At 40.9% G+C, this 24,133-nt stretch overlaps 1 protein-coding gene across 27 annotated transcripts in view; it reads left to right on the plus strand.

Annotated features, from left to right (window-relative positions):
- Positions 1-24,133, plus strand: part of tnikb (TRAF2 and NCK interacting kinase b) — a 66,971-nt gene that overhangs the window by 6,963 nt on the left and 35,875 nt on the right. For 10 of the 27 annotated variants that reach the window (XR_012592085.1, XM_074621195.1, XM_074621181.1 and 7 more), the window contains exons 2-15: positions 954-1,019; positions 10,624-10,680; positions 10,954-11,079; positions 12,356-12,466; positions 13,601-13,691; positions 14,243-14,373; positions 15,680-15,734; positions 16,852-16,930; positions 18,244-18,419; positions 18,546-18,612; positions 18,952-19,150; positions 21,344-21,493; positions 22,889-22,918; positions 23,412-23,498. Coding sequence is in view for 26 of the 27 variants with exons in the window: in XM_074621195.1 (XP_074477296.1) it covers positions 954-1,019; positions 10,624-10,680; positions 10,954-11,079; positions 12,356-12,466; positions 13,601-13,691; positions 14,243-14,373; positions 15,680-15,734; positions 16,852-16,930; positions 18,244-18,419; positions 18,546-18,612; positions 18,952-19,150; positions 21,344-21,493; positions 22,889-22,918; positions 23,412-23,498 (1,425 nt within the window). In the remaining variant the exon portion in view is untranslated. The remainder of the gene's footprint in view (positions 1-953; positions 1,020-10,623; positions 10,681-10,953; positions 11,080-12,355; positions 12,467-13,600; positions 13,692-14,242; positions 14,374-15,679; positions 15,735-16,851; positions 16,931-18,243; positions 18,420-18,545; positions 18,613-18,951; positions 19,151-21,343; positions 21,494-22,888; positions 22,919-23,411; positions 23,499-24,133) is intronic. The other 17 variants (XM_074621189.1, XM_074621197.1, XM_074621198.1 and 14 more) reach the window with 6 other exon arrangements.

Genomic DNA, 24,133 nt, shown 5'->3' on the forward strand with positions numbered 1-24,133 from the left:
GCTATTTAAGTGTTCCTACTGGAAAGTTAATTTACCTCAAAAGAAATGATCCTTTGACTTACAGACGTCTCTTTATACATCCATGCCCACAGGCATCAATCCTCTCATCTAACTCTCGGTAACAAAGCAAATAAGTCAATTCATACACATACATAAGCTTACTAATGAAAGCCTATTTGTAGGGACTAACTGTTTTGAATACGAGGACTTATCTCTTTGTGAGATGATCTTCCCTTTCATGTCATTTCCCTGTCTTTGTTGTGCATGTGGTCACATAGAAGAAGCTGATTAGAAACCTGTTTACACGTATCATGTTTCTCTAAAAGGTTCCTCCTTGTTTACGTGACGTTTCAGGATTCAGATTACTGCAGAAAGTCAACACTAACCCGGTTGTTTCGGTGCATGTAGAGATTACATCGCAGCAGCTAGACAGTAGACTAGCTGCTGGACCTGATCTGCATTAGTGTGGACGGTTTCTGTAAGAGTCGAGAGGCAGCTCGGCTGTAAACTCATAGGTCACCTATTGAAGGAGTAATGACAGTGTGGTGATACAGAGAGAGAGCAGCTTTTCACAGGCTAATACCACAGCTATGCAGCCTGTGTGAAGGTCAAATTCCTCACACACAAATTCCTAAATCCATCTTGTGTCCAGTTTATGTTCTCCTGACTGACTTTGTCCTCTTGTTGTTTTTGTCCTCTCCATCTCCTCTCTCTCTCTGTCTCTCTGTCTCTCTCTCTCTCTCTCTCTCTCTCTCTGTCTCTCTCTCTCTCTGTCTGTCTGTCTGTCTCTCTCTCTCTCTCTCTGTCTCTCTCTCTCTCTCTCTCTCTCTCTCTGTCTCTCTCTCTCTCTGTCTGTCTGTCTGTCTCTCTCTCTCTCTCTCTCTCTCTCTGTCTCTCTCTCTCTGTCTCTCTCTCTCTCTCTCTCTCTCTCTCTCTCTCTCTCTCTCTCTCAGGACCCAGCTGGTATCTTTGAGCTGGTTGAACTGGTTGGAAATGGCACCTATGGGCAGGTCTACAAGGTAAGGCTTTATAAACTATGCTGCCACGTGAGCCTGTGAAGCTTTCATCTGTGAACAATGTACAAAAACAAGCTACATCAGCATCTTGTTTATTCTATAACGAGGGATTTAAGGAGTCACAAACTTGCCACTGAAAGTATTTTAATGCAAAAACAAGACGTGTACGGTCAGTCTGTGAATATGGGGCATGTCTATGATGTTAAATCCAGCGGTACATGTCCACCAGCAGTCCCCTGGTGTGCGCTGCTCCACTCAACTGGCCTCTTAAGCGGTGACGTTCCCTGTCGTTGAACGCACCTGATTGGTTGCTGGTTTTCTGCTCGCCGTTTCAAACAGGAAACAACGTGGCGGCCTGCTCGTAAATGTTCTGTTATTCTGTCTCAACAATCCACCAAAATCTACTTCTGAACACATTTTAAGCAAGAAATAGGCGATGATGCTACGGCTGAATCTCGTTTCATTTTAGAACTAGATCGCCTCGTTTCAAAGCTTGGTCCAAGTTTCGTGAGCCGGACGCGTTGAAATGTCAACAATTCATATGAAGATATTGAAAATGTTATGAATATACATGAATTTGATGTAATACACAACATTGCATTCTTTTTTTTATCAATGAAAATGCTTCAATACAGCTTTAAAACAGAAAGTGCTCTAAATGTAGCTGTTAGTGTTGAGTTCCTCAGGTTTGTGGATGACTAACAGGTGACCACTCCCTCAGGTCTCTATGGCAAGCCAATTTAACATTTAATAGCTAAGCTTGACTATCTGGAATTAACATTAGAGATATCTACAATTACATTTTGACTAGTTGTAATTACGTTGTGACTAGTCAGAATTCTTATTCCGGATATCTATAACGTCACTGTGACTAGTCAAAACGACAGTTAGAGATCTTCTGACTATCCTAAATAACAGTTACAGATATCTCAAACGTCATATGACTATAGTCACAATAGTTGTGCATGACATTGCTCATGCAGTCAAAATTTTATTTTAGATACCTTAAAAGGATAATGTGGATATCCTCAGTTGTCGGGGATTAAAGATATCTTGAACTGGAATTCTGACTAGTCATAATTTAATTGCGGATATCTGTGACTGAATTGTAGATATCTGTAATGAGAAACTTCGTACACATGAATGGCAGAAGTAGTTTGAATCGTACGAGTCAAAATGTAATTATGGATATCTAACATTAGAGTTTTGCCTACATAGAATTAGGGATATCTTGAATTAGAGTTTTGACGTTATAGATATCTCTAATGAATATCCTATTAAATGTTAAAGCGGCTCGCCATAAACAGCGAGCTCCGAGCCAACGCCAAATGAACCTCTGATCTGGGGCTTTTGTCAGGAAGCTCCAAAAACTGTTGCCGAGTGGAAAATCAGGGCTGAAGTCGTGTAGTGTGAGCTACGCTGGTCGTCTGAGAGGACTTCTACGACATGAATGTGTGCGTGCATGTGTGTGAGCGGCAGCTGAGCTCGCTCACGGTGAAACACAGAGCAGAGAAGCGAGGCCCGTAAATGAAACCAAAACATTAAGGCATAGTTTTTTTCTGTTCGATCAGCTTAGTTGCTGTCATAAAACTGCTCATAATGGCAGGGGAAACTCTGATTTTCATAAACTGCATCCACATTTTGGCAAATTCCACGATATCCGCTTTTCACATCTGATTCCATTTTTATCATCAGACTCCGTCCGTGTTTCTGCATCGTGGAACTCATCACACACATTTTTGACCAAACCTGAAGTTACTACTGACCTTCCTCTTTGTCGGGCAGCGGAAGAAGCCCACGCAGACTGTAACACAGCAAAGAGGCTGTGTGTGTGTGTGTGTGTGTGTGTGTGTGTGTGTGTGTGTGTGTGTGTTCTCTCACTTTGAAAGCAATTAACACACTCACACATGTCTGCTGCTGCTACACAACGAGACACGCAGCAGCTCCTCGACACGTTCTGGTTCTGTCTGCTGGATGTTCGCTATCGATCCGCTGCTTCAACCAGGCGACGCCTCCTTTTGGGCGGAATGATTGATAGAACAAACCGGTCGATCACAAGAGCATGGTGGGTAAATTAAGACCTAAAATAATAACACTCACTGAGAGAAATATCGCCTCGTAAAAGACGCTGTAGGAGCGGGGCAGATTAATACCTGAAATATCAATAAAAACACTCCAGTTGTGTATCGATAATAAGCGTCAATAGATTTGACTAATTTTGTATTTCATCAAAGAGCAGAGAAGCTGTTTGATCTTAGTTTGCTTATTAATCAGCTGTGAGAGAGAAAGTGCTCTGCAGTCATTAAAATACCTGCAGAGAAAACAAAACACACCTGAACCAGGACTGACAGGAATGTAATGCACCTAAAGTGGAAACAAACGTACTGTAGACATGTGGTCAAACATCTACTGGTAACACTAAATATAACAAACATATACCAGTGCAAAGGATTAAAAAACTCTGTAATAATTATAAATATATGCATAGATAATCTGGAGTCAGTGGATGGTGACTCATCCGTGCACTCAGTGGAAGACTCTCTCGGCTCAGCTACAAATGTCTCCATTTTCTCTATAATTAGTGCCAAATTACATCATTTTTTTCCAGGAAACTTAATCAGAAATTGCAGCGACACGTCAGTTGCTTCTGAGGAAATTTTCACATGAAGCTGCTGGTGTCGTAATATAAAAGTATTAGCCAATATTTTCTTCTGAAATGTATGAATGTGAAGGTCAAGTGCTCAGCTCTGACTCTGACATTTCTCGACCCGGAGCGGGATCGTTTTCATTCATCATTCAACGTTCTCCTGCTGCCTCCGAATCGGTTTCTTTCTCCCCTCGGGGGCCGCTGACGCCTCCCAGGTTTAGTAATCTTTCACAGCTACAGATCGAGAGCGAACGTTAGGAAAGGAATATAAGATATGATGGTGGAAGACTGTCAGATCCTGAGAGTGTTAAAACATTTAAAATACATTTTACTGCAGGCGGTTATGGATGGATTATAGACGATGGGCTCCTGGGCACAGACGTTAGAGGGCCCCTCAGCCGTCCTACAGAAGAACAAGAGCCACACAGAGAAAGAGACTTAGTTTTGGTTGTTTGGCATTTCTTTGTAGACATTTTGCATCTCTTTGTAGATGTTTTCCGTCTCTTATTAGTCGTTTTGCATCTCTTTGGAGTCGTTTTTCATCTCTTTATTGTCATCGTGCATCTCTTTGGTTGTTTTACGTCTCTTTTTGGTCATTTTGCAGCTCCTTGTAGAAGTTTTGTGTCTCTTTTTGGTCATTTTGTGTCTCGTTTTGGTTGTTTTGCCTGTCTCTGTGGTAGTTTTGCATCTCTTTTTGGTCATTCTGCATCTCTTTGTAGTCGTTTTGCGTGTCTTTGTAGTTGTGTTGCATCTCTTTTTAGTCATTTTGCATCTCTTTGTAGACATTTTGCGTCTCTATGTAGTTGTGTTGCATCTCTATGTAGTTGTTTTGCATCTCTTTTTAGCTGTTTTGCATCTCTTTAATGTTATTGGGCATCTCTTTGGTTGTTTTACGTCTCTTTTTGGTCAGTTTGCATCTCCTTGTAGAAGTTTTGTGTCTCTTTTTGGTTGTTTTGCGTGTCTCTGTGGTAGTTGGCCTGTTAGGTTATCCATCCATGCATTTAGCTGCTGCTGTTATCAGAGATCATTTCAGGCTGAGCAGCATGTTTGTAGCTCCGGGGAATCAAACCTGTGACTTTTTAATCACACTGTTTTATTGGACCTCCTCATATTTCAGGTGTGTAAAAACTCCGATACAAGCTTTAAACCGACGAGGAGGCAGCGTCAGCTGGCTGAGAGGTTCTTCCTGGATTTGATTAATCAGCGAATCAGCGTTTACAAAGTGGAGTTTATTCAATTTGTTGTATTGATTGAAACTCAGAGAAGCTCCTGCAACCTGCAAGCTTTAAGTCTCATTCTGTCCCGTTGTACTGGTGTCACTGTTAATCACAGTTAGTTTTTAATTCACTCACTGGGTTCCATTCACCGTTTTATGTCTCTTTTTGGACATTAGGATGGTTTTAGTAAGATCAGATTCATGCCAATGTGTGCTGGCAGAATGCAGACATGATAACTTTAACACGTTCATCTAGTTTTCATTTGTCAGATCTGAACTCTAAACTGATCCCTGCGCTGGAGGCATTACGGCGTTGTTGACTTGTGAAGCACAGATCTGGTTTAAAAGCCCTCCAGCGACGCCTCCTTCCTCATTCATGTCTCTTTTCCATCACATTCCTGGCAGCTGGAAGGCTTTTATCCGGAGTCTGATGCAAACGCGTGACGTATATACAGACGTTTTAGATGGTTTTAGCTCGGCATGCAAATTCACTCGCTCTTTGAAAACAGGTCTGAGTCAAGTGTATTTCTGATGTTCTGACGTCACAGCCTTTTGTTTACTAGGGTTCAATGTTTTTTTAATGAAGGAGGGTGAAAAGAGGAGATGTCACGCGCCATCATCACATGTGCAGTAAAGTCTAGTCTGCACTCCAGTTACACTGCGCATGTGTCTCACCCCGTAGCTCAAGAACGTGTCCCAACCTCTTCAATAAGCCTTGGGAATAAATAATAGTATCTCACTCTTTTACTAGGAAACCTGGTTTTTATTACTGCAATCAAAGTTTGATTTTAAACACAAAACTGCACAGAACTGGGCACTCCCGTCAACGAACATCTGTTGTGCTCCTGCAGCTGGTGCACCGCTGCATGCGAGGCACAAATATTGTCCTTTAACGGTTAATATCGGTTAACGAGGGTCAATTATCGGTTTAGAAAATTTTTCAAAATGAGCATCCCTAGTTGAGAGGCAATAGAAATACTCTGAATTCCGTTTAATACTCCAGCTGTTGAATGCCGCTCTGCTCTCTGGTTTGGGAATAATGGAGGCTAATTAAACTATTTGTTGATCCATCTGCAGTTTTCTTCAAGACTTTGCACTCTGATTCGTTCACATGCATGCCCCGTTCAAGACATCTGCAATAGATAGTTAGAGATGGGAGGGCTCATGTCCTCGGACAACTGAAGACAGTTTTATGATCATAGAGTTTGAACTAAATTTGGTCTTAATTATCTCGAACAACAGATTTTTTCTGTCCATGTTTGTTTGGTTTTCAGGGAACTCCATATAGTCGGGACATATCGGAGTTTCCCAGTTGTAATTACACTCTGGATATTGACACGAGCGCTATTTACAAAGTCAGAAACTGATAATTACGATAACTTCTCTGTGACATGAACACAGCTGAACTGTTCGGTGCCATTTTAGCAGCAAACAGCTGTATCTCTATAATAATGACGTTTCAACACTGGACTCAAGGATTTGGCTTCAAGAGAGAGAGTTGCGTGGAAGCATTATGAGGTTTTGTTTCAGTACATACAGTATCTTAAGCACAACACAACATGCAGCCACACAAGCCGACACATGACAGACATCCTGTCGTATTTTACCTGGAAAAAGGGAGCACATTTTTGCACAAATTCCTGGTATTCAACTCTTGTGTTTACTGCAAAAAAAAAAGAAGAAAAATCACAATACCAATTAAAAAATGTGGTATATTAAGCAGCTCAGGGCATGTTTTACTCGCTGAGTTAATAATTATGCAGCTAAAATGTTTATCCATGCTAGAAATCAGCATATAGAGGAGAAGAAAGTTAAATGTTTCTCTAACATTTGACTAAATTGGTGCAGCATGCATCCCCATCACAATGAAATATCAATAACAACTGACACTGGTTTCCGTTTACTTCTATTGTTACAGCACCGGGATATAAACTCAGCCTTCTGTTTCTGTCTTCATGTGTTGAGGCTTGTGTTCAGGTGAAGAATGTGAGGCTTGTCTGAACGCGGGACCTGAGGTGTGTTTTTACGCCTCAGGCTGCCTCAAAAGGATATTCAGCCCTATTCTGCCATCCTCCTCCTCACCTGCCACCTCCCTCTGTTCTCGCTCTGTCGCTATCTTTATCTCCCCCCTCCCTCCCTGCATGTGTGTGTGTGGATTCAGGTTTTAAAACAGCTTCCTCATGCCATCTCGATTCTGCCATAATCTCTCACTCACCGGGAGCTCGGTGTCACCTTTAGGAGATTGTTTGTCCGGTCCGTCAGTGTCGGAGGAAAAAGAGAGATAGCGAAACAAAGAGCCTCCCCGAGACGCTATCTCCTTCCTCTCATCTCTGCCGTTTTATCTGCCTCCTCTTTTTATTGCTTCATCGCCGCGGATCGCTGCCGTTCGTCCTGCAGGCACAGTCACACTTAACCTCAGGTCCAAGAAGAAGAGTTATCTGGGTGATAACTTTGCTGAGTAAATCCCAGAATCCCCACAAATCTGGAGCAGACCTGGTCCTGGTTTTTATCTCGATCAGTCAGTGAGCTCTGGAAACAGCTTAGTCAGTAAATATCTATATTCTACAGCTTGCTTCAGTCTCTGACAGAAGGCTGCTACTCACCAATGATTCTACTCATCACCTTGACAGTGAATACGTTCACATGCAAAAAACACAATATTCCTACTAAGCTGGTGGGAAAAAAATCGATTCAGTTATGTATCGCGATTTTCTTTTTTACAATTTTGAAATTGATTTTTTAATGCCAGAATCGATATATTGCTTCATTTGAGTCTTTGTGGAGGTAGAAGGAAGTTACCACTTTTATTGTTGTAGTCTGAGTAACGTGACGCCATATCGGTTCCGTATCCATCAACCAAAACAAACCTCAGCGAGCCGAAATAAAAAAAGTATAAAACGTCGGAGGGTCGTCGTGGATACGACCTGCACCCTCACATGTTAAATCCAGCGTGGTAAACACTACACATCCAGTAACGGATGGAAACACTTTGGGTTTCACACATTGACAGGAAAAGCACAGCTAGACATCACGGATAAAGCTGCATGCTAACTCTGTCACAGACAGGAAACGTTATCGTATGGCGGTAATGTGGCGGTCGAGCCGGCCGTCGCTCTCATCTCCGTGGTCAAATGGGCCGACGCTACGACTGTAGAGCACCCATATACTGACATTTGTGTTAAATGCATTGACACGGCCCCGATGGAGCTGACCATGGATGGATAAAGAGAACGGAGCTGACGGGAGAGCTAGAGACCACCTTGGTGAAGTTAGAGGAAGTAGACACGTTAGACTACGTCCGGTTTCCAAAATAAGGCGTTAACAAAGGGAACTGTAAATACAAAATACATACACTGATCAGCAATTATCATTGATGCACGTGAGGAGCGAAGGCTGGCCCGTGTTGTCCGATCCAATAGAAGAGCTACTGGAGCTCAAACTGCTGTAAAGGTTAATGCTGGTTCTGATAGAAAGGTGTCAGAACACACAGTGCATCGCAGTTTGTTGCGTATGGGGCTGCGTAGCCGCAGACCGGTCAGCGTGCCCACGCTGTCATAATGTTATGGCTGATCGGTGTATATGGAAATACGATTGATACCACCAAAAAGAAAATACCACTAATTTATGAGGGAAATCTTTAATTTTTGGGTTGCTGGAAAAAAACGTAATGAATAATACCTGACAATAACTGATATATTTGACATCTCTGACTACATACATGCTGAAAATCAAACAGTTTTACTGGATTCATTTAGATATTTTCCAAAGTAAAAGTCCGTAGAAGTGAATGATTCAACTTTTTCCCCATGGTCTAGTGTTAAAGAAGTTAACATACATCGCAATAAACCGTAATATGGAATCGCAAAACATATAAAATCGGTATAAATGCAGAGTGAGAGACACCAGCGAGCATATATCAAGCTTTGGATTGATAGTCGCCTCACACTTCAGTATAGCTGCTGCTGCTGCAACATGACTGAGAGAGAGAGGGAAAGAGAGAGAGAGAGAAAGAAAGAAAGAAAGAGAGGGAGTCAGTGATATAAAACAGGAAAACAAAGATGAGAGACACACAAAGAGAGGCAGACAGAAAGATGTGAAAAAGAGAACAAGAGACTTTCCGTACTCGGAGGTGGTTTCGGCCTGTCAGATACATTCAGTGTCTGATGCAACACTGAGTAACCAAGACGCTGTGTGTGTGTGTGTGTGTGTGTGTGTGTGTGTGTGTGTGTGTGTGTGTGTGTGTGTGAGAATCTGAGCAACTCACATGCGAAAGTGACCCAGAGTGTGAAATATCATGGCCTCCTAACACACACATACACACACACACACACACACACACACACACACACACACACACACACACACACACACACACACACACACACACTGCCATCACTTTGCCTCTTCCAACCCCCCCATTCGTTGCCCTCACTAAACAACCTGCCAGGCCTGTTGCTAGGTTACCACGAGGAGACGTTGTGTGTGTGTGTGCGTGTGTGTGCGTGTGTGTGTGTGTGTGTGTGTGTGATGGGGTGGTGGGCTGGTGGTGGTGTTGGCGAGGTGGATAAATTTCCACTTTCTCGCTTTAACAGCTGTGATACAGACTTTAGTTTTGGAGGAGGAGACTCAGTGAGACACTTTCATCCTCCAGTGGTTCCCAACATAGGGGTCGGGACCCCTCCAAGAGGCCACGAGATGAATCTGAAGGGTTGCAACTTAAGAAAGAAGAAGAAAAAGTTGCTTTTTTCATGTAAAATTCTGGATGTTTTTATCATTTCAGACCTCTAAAAATTAGGGATGTCAAAGTTAACGCTGGTTAGTTTTAACGACACTAATTTCTTTAACACATCAACTTGCAATTTTTAGGTTGTAGCGGCTCAGTTTCAAAGCTGGAGTGAAAATACTGTTATCATATAAAACTAGAAAAACCTTAAGAATCCATCGGTACCAACCATGTCATACTAACTTGTCCCGAAACTAAATAACGCAAAATTTTGGCGAGGAAAAACTGTCAACTGTCATTTTCAAAGGGCTCCCTTGACCTCTGACCTCCAGATGTGTGAATGTAAATGGGTTCTATGGGTACCCACGAGTCTCCTCTTTACAGACATGCCCACTTTATGATAATCACATGCAGTTTGGGGCAAGTCATAGTCAAGTCAGCACACTGACACACTGACAGCTGTTGTTGCCTGTTGGGCTGCAGTTTGCCATGTTATGATCTCAGCATATTGTTTTATGCTAAATGCAGTACCTGTGAGGGTTTCTGGATCAATATCTGTCATTGTTTTGTGTTGTTAATTGATTTACAATAATAAATATATACATACATTTGCATAAAGCAGAATATTTGTCCACTCCCATGTTGATAAGAGGATTAAATACTTGACAAATCTCGATTTAAGGTACATTTTGAACAGATAAAAAAGTGTCTCTTTACGTGTGAAGAAAGATTTTATTTCACTGGAGTGAATCTCTGGGGAGAAATCAGCACTTCTTTATTTAGTATCTCAGCAAATTAATGGATGCATTTTATAAAGGTGATAATGCAATCTGACAAACAATGATTAAAGTCTCCTGTCAGCCTTTGAATATTAGCTTTTTAGATATTAAAAGTGCAAAATGCGACTGACAACCGACACACTCTCTCACACAAACACACATATTTAATGATTGAATTGTTTTGTTTTATGCTAATGAGCATCTTTCTTATTTCTTATGTCCTTTTTCTCTGTGTCTTTCAGGGTCGCCATGTCAAAACAGGGCAGCTTGCTGCCATCAAGGTCATGGACGTCACAGGAGTAAGTAACACACACACACACACACACACACACACACACACAGCGTTGTATTAAATCTGTACATGCCCAAACATACCTCGGGATTGAGTTCCTGCTTTGAGGGCAGCAGTTTGTCCTCACTAGACTCTGCTGGAGGGGTTTTCTTCTTTAATCTCATTTCCTCTCCAGGAATCTAATATCTTTACATTTCAGTAAACACAGACTTTTTGTGTTAACGTTGTGTTGTGTGTGTGTGTTGTGTGTGTGTTGTGTGTGTGTGTGTGTGTGTTTTAGGATGAGGAGGAGGAGATTAAAGCAGAGATCAACATGTTAAAGAAGTACAGCCACCACAGGAACATCGCAACCTACTATGGAGCCTTCGTCAAGAAGAACCCTCCTGGGATGGACGACCAGCTCTGGGTACGTACGGCTCACGTGTGTCTGGAACTTAAAGAGCAACGTAACGCCCCATGTTTGCTTCACCACGACATCACATCTTCATCTTCACGACACATCTTCACATGTTAGGAGAATGGCTACTGTTGGTCGCAGTCGGAAATGCCTATCGGCAATGCACCAATCTGATTGTTTTTTCCGGTGCTGATGATGGAAGTAGAAAAGGAGTGAGCCATCTCGCTTCTTTCTCATTTCGGTATCGGTATCGGGAAAGAAGAAATGGTATCAGAACATCTCTACAGTGGAAACTCTTCTAGTGATCACGGTTAGAGTGATCAACCGCTTACTGTGTATGAATCAAAAAGCTTTGGGACAGAATCACTCCTATAAATATTTAAATAATTCGCTCATAGTAATGAAGTAGTCTGCTTACAACTATGTTATCTGTGGTCGTGTACATAACGTCATATACCATGACACAGACTCAGAGTTTTGAGTTCACTGAGTTTTAAAATCGACGCTACAAACATGAGCATCTTTGATCGTGTCCTCAGCCCAGTGGTAGTCAACACGTTTAATATCTTGCAGCCATAGACGCCACCGGTGTTTCGGTTTAACGAGTGCCCGTGTTAACTGGCGACTCTTTCAGCTGAATGCGCCGTGGTTACTCGCAGTGCTCGACGGCAGCTGTTGAAAACACGAAGAGAACATGCAGGTGTCCTCGTAAAAGCCTTCAACCAATTTTAAATACACACTCATCTGTGTTTATTATCTACGCTGACCATTTACGTAAGTTACTACGAGCAACCACAGGCACATTTGGCTGAAAGTCACCAGTTAACACGGCCACTCGTTAAACCGAAACCACCTGTTGCTCTGAAACGGACGTGATCCTGTCGGAATTCTGTAAAACTTCGAGTCCGCTGATTCTGACGACCGAACACGCAACAACCAGACATTTTGATGCTGACAACAGTTTTGATTTGCTAACTCGTCTGGGGCAAAACGCCACTACCGTTGCCAACCTGCGTGTGCATATTTTTGATGACGTCGGCTGTACAAGTGTCTACAATCAACAAATCGATTTGTCATAGTTCGTTGTGATGGATCTAAAGCAAGTTTAAAAACTCTGCAGGTTGATTTCAGAAGCATACTGAAAAAAACGGAAACTAACAACTGTTTAGAAGGGTCAAAAACAATCTAAAAACTGAAGGCAGGATTTAGAAAATGGTGATCAATAAGGTAAAGTATGTGTAGATGTAAACATCTGTACAGTAACATTGTTTGTGTGTGTTTGTAGCTGGTGATGGAGTTCTGCGGGGCCGGCTCGATTACGGATCTGATCAAAAACACCAAAGGGAACACTCTGAAGGAGGAGTGGATCGCCTACGTCTGCAGAGAGATCCTCAGGGTGAGAACTGACATTAAAATGAACATCACAGCCAGTTATGTGTCAGCATGAAAACAACATGTTGTGAAGGTTCTTACCTTAAGAAAGTAAATGTTTGGTGGGAAAATGATTGCTAACATAAGGGGACCTCAGATGGTTCCCTGAGGAACTCCTCAGTATTTTATTTTCTGCTGCAGCGACCCAAGTTGCTCGAAATGCAATTTATCTCCTGTAGTTTTCATAAAAAGCTCAGGATGAGGACATTAAAGGAACCATAGAGGGATATATAGGTGAGTCGTCGTATTGATTCTTCTATCAGAACCTATTGGATCTTAGAAGAAACGATCCTCGATCCTGTAGAGTTAACCTTTATCATTGTTACTGTTACATGTAGATCATATTAAACAAATGACATGAATGTTATCAGTAATATCTAGTAGTATTCATACACCTGGGGGTATTGAAAACATCTTCTGTAGGTGTTATCTTTAAAAGAGTTAATGTTTGGTGGAACTCTTTTGGTGGGAAACAACTGCAAACGTAAGAGAACCCCAAAAGGTTCCCTGAGGAATTCCTTATTATGAGTGACCATCGCCTGAAAGTTCACTAAAGTTGAACCTCACATGAATTTGAAGATGCGACTCTGCTTCGTCACTGGAAGCCAATGTTTTTCTCGCATAGAATGGAAGTGAACGGGAGGCAAATGTGAATTTCGCGCATGTGTGACCGTACCTTTATGCTAATATTTTCTGTTTCTGTAAAAAAACAGTAGATGATAATCATGATGATGATATTACTTTATTGTCAGATCAAGTCTGAAATGTTTCTTGCATCTCAGCAGCTCCATTTGCAGCATCAGACTGTATGTTTAAGACCCTTCAATGTACATTTGATCTGCGATTAGGCTCCATATTTAATTTTAGGATTGACTGGTTGACAGAAGAGTGCTTCATCGGGCTTCAGGACTTGAATGGGTCAATTGTTTTGGCCTCAAAGAGTAGATAAAATCCAAACTATAAACTCAAGACAGGAAGCTCACAGTGCAGTCAGACAGTGAATGTTCTGCTGATGAAAGGAAGGCAGCAAAGACATCTCTTCCATCATCTTGAGGTCTGTCTAACAGGAAGTAGTAGTAATTGTCTTCTCTGTCTCCAGGGTCTGACCCACCTCCACCAGCACAAGGTCATCCACAGAGATATCAAGGGCCAGAACGTGTTGCTGACGGAGAACGCGGAAGTTAAACTAGGTGAGAGGGCGCACACACACATACACACACTAACACACCCTAACACACCCTGTGTCATCTTGCAACCTGTCTGTTGGCGCTGAGCAAACTGTACGCAGCTATGTTTTTACAAAGGAAGGGAGCGGTACATTCATTTATAATAATATTTCTTATAATAAACCCAGAAATGAGTTAGCATTTTGGCACTTCGGGTTTCCTCGTCTCGAAGTCAATGGATTTTTTTTAACTGTTTTTAGGTTAGATTTTAACGTTTTGTTCTACGACATAAAATACTTTAATAAATATCCCACTAATGAATTCTGAAGCCTTTATGTGTCTTAAAAAAGACGGTTGCTAACAAGTGGCTAAAGGAGACTATAGAAGTTATATAAGAAGACTAAGAAGCCGAACACGGAAACTCATCTACTCACAAAGTCCACCTTCTCGCGCTCTTGTAAACTATTCCATTTGTGCAGAGGGAACCGGGGCGATGCTAACTTCCTGTTTGGTCTACTAAAACACGTCATCCCCTGTAGAACTCTATTCAAGCCTTTCATTCTGTGTGTTCGCAGTGGACTTTGGCGTGAGCGCTCAGCTGGATCGTACGGTGGGACGGAGGAACACGTTTATCGGGACGCCGTACTGGATGGCCCCAGAGGTCATCGCCTGCGACGAGAACCCCGACGCCACATATGACTTCAAGGTAAACCTGATGTGTATGTGTGTGAATCTACATGCTGCTTATGTCCATTTCATACAGTATTGTATCTATACTGCATATAGACCAGACATGTTGGAGGCAAATATTGTACTTTCTACTCCACTTATTTGTAGTTACTTTGTAGATTCAGATTATTAATACAAAATATTAATCAATCAGGGCTGTCAAAGTTAACGAGATAATAACGCTAATTTCTTTAACGCATCCTATGATTTTTAGGTTGTAGCGTACTCAGTTTTAAAGCTAGAGTGAAACCTAAAGAATCCATCGGTACCAACCATGTCATATTAGCTTGTCATGAAGGAGGTTAAATAACGCTTGGTGAGGAAAAACTGTCATGTCCATTTCCAAAGGGGTCCCTTGACCTCTGACCTCCAGATGTGTGAATGTAAATGGGTTCTATGGGTACCCACGAGTCTCCCCTTTACACACATGCCCACTTTATGATAATCACATGCAGTTTGGGGCAAGTCATAGTCAAGTCAGCACACTGACACACTGACAGCTGTTGTTGCCTGTTGGGCTGCAGTTTGCCATGTTATGATGTGAGCATATTGTTTTATGCTAAATGCAGTACCTGTGAGGGTTTCTGGACAATATCTGTCATTGATTTGTGTTAATGTTGTAAAAATATACATACATTTGCATAAAGCAGCATATTTGTCCTCTCCCATGTTGATAAGAGTATTAAATACTTGACAAATCTCCCTTTAAGGTTCATTTTGAACAGATAAAAATGTGTTTAATTTGTGATTAAACATGACAATTAAAGTGCGATTAAATATTTTAAGCGATTGACAGCCCTAATTGATATGCATCACTCTCAGTCATTTGATTTCATGTTAATATCACACATATTTAAATAAATAAATATAGGTTTAATTGTTCCCTTCAGATATTTCTGTCCTCCTTTAGTCACATGCTGTTACAGCTGGCCTTAATGGGGAATTTTCAGGCAACAATACAGTCATTTGTCATTTTACACACCGTGCAAGGAAATCTAAAATCTGAGGAAAATAGTAAGCATCTGCGAAAAAATACAGTTTGTAGAGCTCCCAAAGATCAATTCCTCATCAATCAGAGTCAAAAAGCCTCGTATAGCCGTGAACACCAGCTGACCTTTAAAAGAGGTGGGTAGTTTCTGTATTTTTATCACTTAACAGGAACCAGTGGACCTAAAACATGATGTGTGAAGTCGGTAACAGGTTTTTAGGATGTGAAAGTTTTCACTTTTCTCTCTCTCTGTCTTTCTGTCTCCGTCTCTCTCTCTCCGTCTCCGTCTCTGCAGAGTGATCTGTGGTCGCTCGGTATCACAGCTATAGAGATGGCAGAGGGAGCACCACGTAAGTGTGAAACATTCGACTCATTACAGAGTGGACACAGAGGACAGTTTGTCTCCTGGTTAAAAAGTCTAAATCTAAACTCTGTTTCCGTTTTCTTTCCTCTCATCTCTTTCGTCTCCTCTCCTCTTCTGTCCTTTCCTTTCCTTTCCTCTTGTATCATCTCCTCTCATTCATTTCCTTTTGTTTTGTTCTTTCCTGTTCCCTTTATCATCTCATCTCCTGTCCTTTTATTTCCTTCTCCTCTTCTCTTCTTACCTTGTCTCATCATCTCCTCTTCTGTCCTTTCCTTCCCTTTTCTCATCTCCTCTTGCTCCCTTTCCTTTATTTCCTTTTTTCTTCCTGTCTCTTCTCCTCTCTTCTAATGTCCTTTGGTTTCCTTTCCTATTTCCTTCCCTTCCGTCCTCTCTCCTCTTCTTTCCTTATCTCATCTCCTCTTGTCTCATCTCCTGCTTGTTTGTTTCCTTTCCTTTTTTCCTCTCCTTTTCTGTCCTTTCCTTTCCTCTCATCTCTTGCCGTTTTATTTCCTTCACTCTTGTCCTGTCTCCTATCCTCTTCTGTCCTTTCCTATCATCCTTTTTTCTGATGTCTCATTTCCTGCCTATTTGTTTGCTTTCCTTTCTTATTGTCCTGTCTCCTCTCCTCTTCTGTCCTTTCCTTTCCTACCCCCTTTCCTTTCCCCTCGTCCCATCTCCTAACTGTTTGTCTCCTATCCTTTTCTCTCCTTTCCTTTCCTATTGTTCCAACTTGTCTCTTTTTGTTTCTTCTCTTCTTGCTTTGTCTCCTATCCTCATTTGTCCTTTCCTATTCTTCCCTTTCCTTTCCTCTTGTCCTATCTCCTGCCTATTTCTCCTTTATCCTATCCTTTTCTCTTTTTTCCTTTCCATTGTCTCATCTCCTCTCGTCTCTTGCCCTTTTGTTTCCTTTCTTCTTGCCTTGTCTCCTATCCTCTTCTGTCCTTTCCTTTCCTCCTGTCCCATCTCCTGCCTGTTTATCTCCTATCCTATCCTTTTCTCTCCTTTCATTTCCTCTTGTCTCATCTCGTCTCCTGTCCTTTTGTCCTCTTTCTCCCCCTCTATTTCCTTTCCCTTATCTCTCTCCTCCTCCTCTTCGTCCTCAGCTCTGTGCGACATGCATCCAATGAGAGCGCTCTTCCTCATCCCCAGAAATCCTGCCCCCAGACTCAAGTCTAAGAAGTGGTGAGTCACTTTGTGCTAAAACACTCAGATACAGATTCTTCCTCAGCAGCTCGCTGTGGCTCCTCTGGCCTTCAGTATCCGACACATCCAGCAGTAATCTGATTACTATGGAAAGGTGCACTTTAAGGGGTTAACATGGCAAGTTTACCTTTAACTGGAAGTTTCTTTAAGTTGTAATTTCCTCTATGTATAAGGACAATACACATTAAATAACATTTAATCACATTATTGTATTTACTGTTAATTAATAGCTCTGTGCTCTGTTTTATATATATTGTTATTTAGCATCTTATTATTCTTTTAATTATGTTGTTGTAAATATTTGTTGTACATGCGTCTTCCTTTTAAGATTTAGATCTTTGTCTCAAATAGATTAAAATAAATGTTATATTTACACTGCCCATCTTTTAATATCTTTGCACAGCACTTTTATCATGAAAAATAAATTAGATATTATTTAATATTTTCATTTTCAAATAACAGTTAATGTGTTTCTCTAAAGGTTTAGAAAACTCTACCTCCTCTTTAAGTTATAAACACAACTTTAACATTTCCCTATAATAATACTACTACTGTTACTACTGCTACTGACACTAATAATACTACTACTGTTACTACTGCTACTGACACTAATAATACTACTACTGTTACTGCCTGTACTGACATTAACAATACTACTACTGTTACTGCCTGTACTGACATTAACAATACTACTACTGTTACTGCCTGTACTGACATTAACAATACTACTACTGTTACTGCCTGTACTGACATTAACAATACTACTACTGTTACTGCCTGTACTGACATTAACAATACTACTACTGATACTACTACTTTTGCTTCTGTTACTGTGACTGCAACTGGTACTGTGACTGATACTACTGCTATTTGGTTGCTACTGATACATTTACTACCACTACTATTACTGCTACTACTGCCACGACTACTACTACTACTTCAACTGCTACCACTATTGGTTCTACTACTACTACTACTAGGTTCCTACTAGCACTTCTAGTACTGTTACTGCCGTAGCTACTTCTACTGCTACTACTGTTAGTGCTGCAACTGAGTACTACTGTTGTACTACTACTACTTATACTGCTGCTGATAATACTTGTACAACTAAACTACATGCACTTATTCTTTTCATTTTGAATATCAACTTTGCTGAATACGTTTTTAATTAAACTTCACATTCAAATAAAAAAAAACCTCCATATATTAAGATTTATGATTTAATGGAAATGCAGATTTATGTTATAAAATCATAAATCATTCCTGTATTTAACTGATTTGTGTGTTTCCAGGTCGAAGAAGTTCCAGTCGTTCATCGACAGCTGTCTGGTGAAGAGCCACAGTCAGCGGCCGAGCACCGAGCAGCTCCTCAAGCACCCGTTCATCAGGGACCTCCCCAACGAGAGGCAGGTCCGCATCCAGCTCAAGGACCACATCGACCGCACCAAGAAGAGGAGGGGGGAGAGGGGTGAGGCTGCACCCCCCCACCGACTCACCTCACAGCTGCACACAGCTGCATGAAGGGCCAGCTGGGTCACAACATCTGGATGGTAACCTGTTAACTGTTAACTGTGTGTGTGTGTGTTTCCTACAGATGAGACAGAATACGAGTACAGTGGGAGTGAAGAGGAGGATGAAGAGAGGGACGTCGGAGAGCCCAGGTACGACCACTACTACTCATAGTTTGTTCTGACACTAGTACTACTACTTGTACTACTGTTACTGCCACAGCTACTTCCACTGCACCTAATGATACTGCTACTACTGTTGTACTACTATTGCTTGTACTGCTGCTGATAATACAACTACTTGTACTACTACATGCACTTTTAGCTCTTTTCATTTTGAATTTACGGAATATCTTTTAAATTAAACTTTGCATTTGAATTTAATAAAAAAAACCTCCATAAGTTTATTTAGATTTATGTTATTAATACAGTGCATTATTAATAAATCAAATAAAGAACATCAACTGTATACTCTGATTGGTTCTCCTCTAGTTCCATCATCAACATCCCCGGCGAGTCCACCCTGAGGCGGGACTTCCTGCGCCTCCAGCTGGCCAATAAGGAGCGGTCGGAGCTGATCCGGCGTCAGCAGCTGGAGCAGCAGCAGAACGAGGAGCACAAGCGCCAACTACTGGCCGAGAGACAGAAACGCATCGAGGAGCAGAAAGAGCAGCGGCGACGGCTGGAGGAGGTAAACCTCTAGTCTCTTATTTATTACATTATATGAGTATTAATACTCTGGGTGAAGAAGGTACCCTGCATACAGACTGTTTAAAATACTGTAATTCACTCTCAGGTATTTTAAACTCCACTAAGAGCCTGCCGCCTGCAGAGTTTTCTTCTTGAACTGATTGCTTGACAAGAAAGCTAAAAAAAATCTTGAAGTAGTCACAATTCTTTTAAGAAAGAATATATAATATAACAGTCATTTGCTCGTCTCTGTGAAAAAGACTGCACTTCCAATAGATGCTTCACAATAAAAGTCTTCTAGTCCCGTAACGAGGCTTTTAAAAGTGTAATTTCTACACATGCATGACCACATGTTGATACTGTTGATGACTTTACCATCTGGCAGGAGGTTAAGGTCCATCAGGACCAAAACCTCACGCCACAAAAACAGTTTTTTCCCCATGGCAGTGGGGCTCTCCAACAGCCCATCCGCCCCCCTGTGACTGTCTTCCCCTCACACACACACTACGGCCCCGACACTGACTCTCCCCCTCTCTCATACACTCTCAATACCACCCCCTACAGTATCCCTCTCTCTCCCTCTCTCTCCCTCTGATACCTGATTGTTTTGTTTGCACACCGACAATATTTGCACTATCTGTTTATACCATGTTTATTTTATAGCTTATTTTGTAAATTGTACATTTTTTATTCTTATTTTATTCTAACGTTTATCTATTCTTTGTTATTATACTGTTTGCCTCGCACCAACAAAGCCAAAGAAAATTCCTCGTGTATACCCCTTACACCTGGCAATAAACACCATTCTGATTCTGATTCTGATTCTGATTCTGAAGGTGGAGACAGTTGGGATTTGACTATTTGAAAGTGGGAATGCATCTCATCACGGACTAGCGCGTAATGGCGCTCTAAGTCTCGTGATATCCTTGCTTTTTAAGGATTAAATACTGTATGCACCAGCAGGCAGATTAGGATTAACACAATAATATGTTTCCTGCCAGTTTTGTACAAAATAAACACTCAAGTTATTATTTATTTTGAGATCATGACGACAATCTCTATTAGTTTCTCTTCAGAAGTTTTCCGTCATTGTTGTCATGGAGGTAATAGTTTAGAATTTTCTAGGGCCGTCAACCAAAGAAATTCTTAGTCGACTAATCGATTAGTTGATTTAATCGAATCACAAAGAATCACACAAGAGCACCACTTTAAATCTGTTGTTTATGGGAGATGTGTTCATACAGTAAGTTTCTTAGAAATAAGTCATTCAGCAAGAAAAAAGCATAAAAAACGACGAGTCGACTAAAGAAATCTCAGTCAATTAAGACCAAAAATGGCCAATTAGTTTTTATTTTATTTTAGTTCTGACTTTTTTATTTCACTTTAGTTTATTTTGAGTTTTCAGAAAAGTCAAGTTTTTATATATTTAATTTGTTTGTTTTTATTAGGGCCAGCTATAATGTCAAAGAAATATGTAGCTACACACAAAATACATGGTTGGAGAACTGTGTAGGAATGGCCGTAATGTTTAATCTTCGTGCTACTTTTGTGTCCGATGTGATTCAATTTCTGTGGTTCAAAATCACGAGAATGGACGGAAATTCATTCCGTCTCCTTTTTTGTCGGTAGTGATAATTTAGAGCTAAAAAACTAAAACGGAAATTAATTTACGTTCATTATTATTTTATTTTTATTAGTTTTTTTAACCATCGAATATCTATCGTTTTAGTTTAGTTTTTCTTAATGGATATAGTTTTATATTTTTTCTCTTTTCTCTTAATTGCATCCTGCAGATGTGTAGTGTTAAGTTCCGAGGGTGCGCTCAGACAACGCCCACCCAGAGCAGCCATGTATGAATGTAAACAGGTAGCTCCCAGTCTGTGGAATAAGTGCCTTCAAAATCAACCTTAAGATATTTAGAAAGATAAAAGACACCTGAGATAGAGCAACTGATGGAGATGGAGAGTTCATCTAAACCAGTGAAGCACCTCAACATCACACCTGATAAATGAGAACGACAGATTTAGCCCGCGGTTGTTTCCACCTTTGAAAAAAAACATCTCAGCTTTGATTATAAAACGACTCGTCTTCCATGCAAAATACCTTCCACACCTGTGATGTTAGCACCTCAGCTCATCCAAATACCAGAGAAACACACCTCAATCACACACGCACACGTCTTCTCCACCTACAGCAACAGCGGCGGGAGCGAGAGATGAGGAAGCAGCAGGAGCGAGAGCAGAGGAGGAGGTACGAAGAGATGGAGCAGCTCCGCCGAGAGGAGGAGAGGAGGCACGCAGAGAGAGAGCAGGTAGGACCACACCTGACCAGCGTTACATCACAGGTATCATCCAGAAGGGGGCGGGGCTTCTCCATTCAGATCACTGATGTAACCTTCGCACTTCACCCACCTTCATATGAGCAGTTTCTTCTTTCTCTCCATGTAAAACAAACACTTACTTTTTTTTTTCATACTTTATTTTTCCCCTTTTTTCGAGGTTGTTTTCGTATATGCAATTTACAGTTACAATAGTTTGTAAACCAATTTTTTAAGAAGTTTAGCTTAGAGACGAACACAATAAGTACACTAGGGAAAACAACTTCAGCATTCAAAATTGAAATAAAATTAAGAAGAAAAAAAAAAGAAAAAATAATAATAATAATAATAATAATAATAATAAAACGAAAATATAATAATAAAAAAATAACAAATGTAAAAAAAGTAAAAAAAATAATAATAATATTAATACAAAGAAAAAAGTAATAATAATAAATTAAATAAACAAATAAGTTAACAGAAAAAAAAAACACTTACACAAGTGGTAGATAAATCTCTTTTCTGACCAACGTCCACAGATAATCACTCTGCTTTAATCCATGAAAACATGACAATAGTAGCTCACCTGATCCAGGGAAAACTGTGACCTCAGTGTGTTAAAATGCTGCACGTTGCACCTTTAAAAACCTTTTCTAAATTGTTATTATTAATGGTATATACAACTGACCAAGCAATCATTTATTACAATAGGATCTTATAGTTTTATATGAATTGTTAACATCATGAAATACAGTGAGGTGTAGAGTAGTTTTAAAGTAACTGGTGCATCAACACCAGCTATTTTAATAATCGATTAATTTTCGATTTCAGCCTCTTAAAGGTCCCATATTGTAAAAACTGCGATTTTTATGTCTCTTTTTTTTATTATAAAGCAGGTTTAAGTGCTATATAAATACTGTGAACGTATCGAAACGTTCAATCCACAGAGAAATACACACACCCTGTATTCAGTAAACTGTGCCTTTGAAACAAGCAGTCAGGATTTCTGTCCCTTTGTGATGTCACAAATCTACAATATATAGACCATTTCACAGTTTTAAATGTATAAACATTGTAAATGTGTCCCAGTTTAGTTCCAGTTGCAGTGTATGTGAATGACATCAGCTGACAGGAAGTAAAAATGGACCCAAGCTGTTGCCTAGCAACGCAATTCCGTTGAAATGTGCTAAAACGGAGTGTTTCAAACAGATTGTAAATACAGGTATATTCAGGCAGACAATATGAGGAAAACATTTTTTTTTTTTAACATTACAGCAATACATTGTTCTAGTAGAAACATAAAATACAAGTATGAACCTGAAAATTGGCATATAATGGGACCTTTAAATATGGATATTTTCAGCTTTTCTCTGTTTTATATCATATTAAACTGAATGTCTTTTGTGTTTTGGACAAAACAAGACATTTAAAGACATCACCTTAGAGAAACAGGTATGGACATCTTTCACTATTAAATTAAATTATTGTTAGTTGCAGCCGTACAGCGTTCTTATAATTCTAAAGAGAGAACGATGTGTAGAATCACCATATATATATAATACTACTGAGGAGGCAGGAGGCTTTGTTAACGACTGCATGACTAATAGTTAACTTTTCCTGCAGTGCAACGCTCCCCTAATGCTCTACTTTTCAGGCATTTCTACCTCTTGCACAGCTGATTTCAGTCCTCCAACATTCAGCACGTCTCACTGCTCCACTAATTACACCCCCCGCTGCTTCTCTCTCTTTATCCCTAAATCCCTACTTTCACACCTCTTCAATAAATCTACTTTCCTCCTCTTTCGTTTTTCCTTTTTCTCCCGTTTCCTGCTCTTCTGCTGATGTCACTGGTTGCCTGGGCTCCGATTTTGCTTCTCGTCTGCCTCGGGGCTCTCTGATTGGCTGCGTCTCTCACGTCTGCTCACCGGGGTTGCTGGTTGGTTAGGAGTATATCCGTAGGCAGCTGGAGGAGGAACAGAGGCAGCTGGAGATCCTGCAGCAGCAGCTCCTGCAGGAGCAGGCCTTACTGCTGGTAACATCACACACACTCACATACACACAGCCTATTTCGTGGGACAGGTCTGCACAACTACTTCCCTGAAATCTTGAGCGCTGGTTCCATGTCAGCACGTTTGTTATTGCAACGGTTCGTATGATATCTTACGAACAGTTATTCTTCATTTTTCGTGCTTATTCCTACGAATATCCAGCGTCAATTTCCGCTCTAGTCTTTTCAAAATAAACTTCCGTCTTCACAGGAAACAACTTAGTTATGATTAGGAAAAGGCTGTGGTTAAGTTACGCCGCACAGGAAGTGGCGTGACTTAAAGGCAGGGTTGACGATGTTCTCCAGTATACACTATTTGTTATATTGGTTGAAACGGTCTTTAAACCCCGACAGCTATTCATTACTGATGAGCTCTGAAAAAGGGCCGGAGAAGAGCCGTCATCTGTAGCTGCTGTAATCCTGTAAAAACGTCTACCAATCACTGCCTCGCGGTCCGCTTGGAAAGAACCAATCAGATGCCTCCCTGCCTCCCTGCTTGTACTCTACCCTTGGCGTGCACCAGCCTGAACTCAAAGCGCGTCGCCGCCGCAAGTTTACTGGAGAATGGAAGAGAGAACGGTTACTTGTCATGAGGTAGCGTTGTTGTATGTTGTGTTTTC

The sequence above is a fragment of the Sebastes fasciatus genome, chromosome 21 (genome assembly GCF_043250625.1).
Source record: "Sebastes fasciatus isolate fSebFas1 chromosome 21, fSebFas1.pri, whole genome shotgun sequence".
Lineage (NCBI taxonomy): Eukaryota > Metazoa > Chordata > Actinopteri > Perciformes > Sebastidae > Sebastes > Sebastes fasciatus.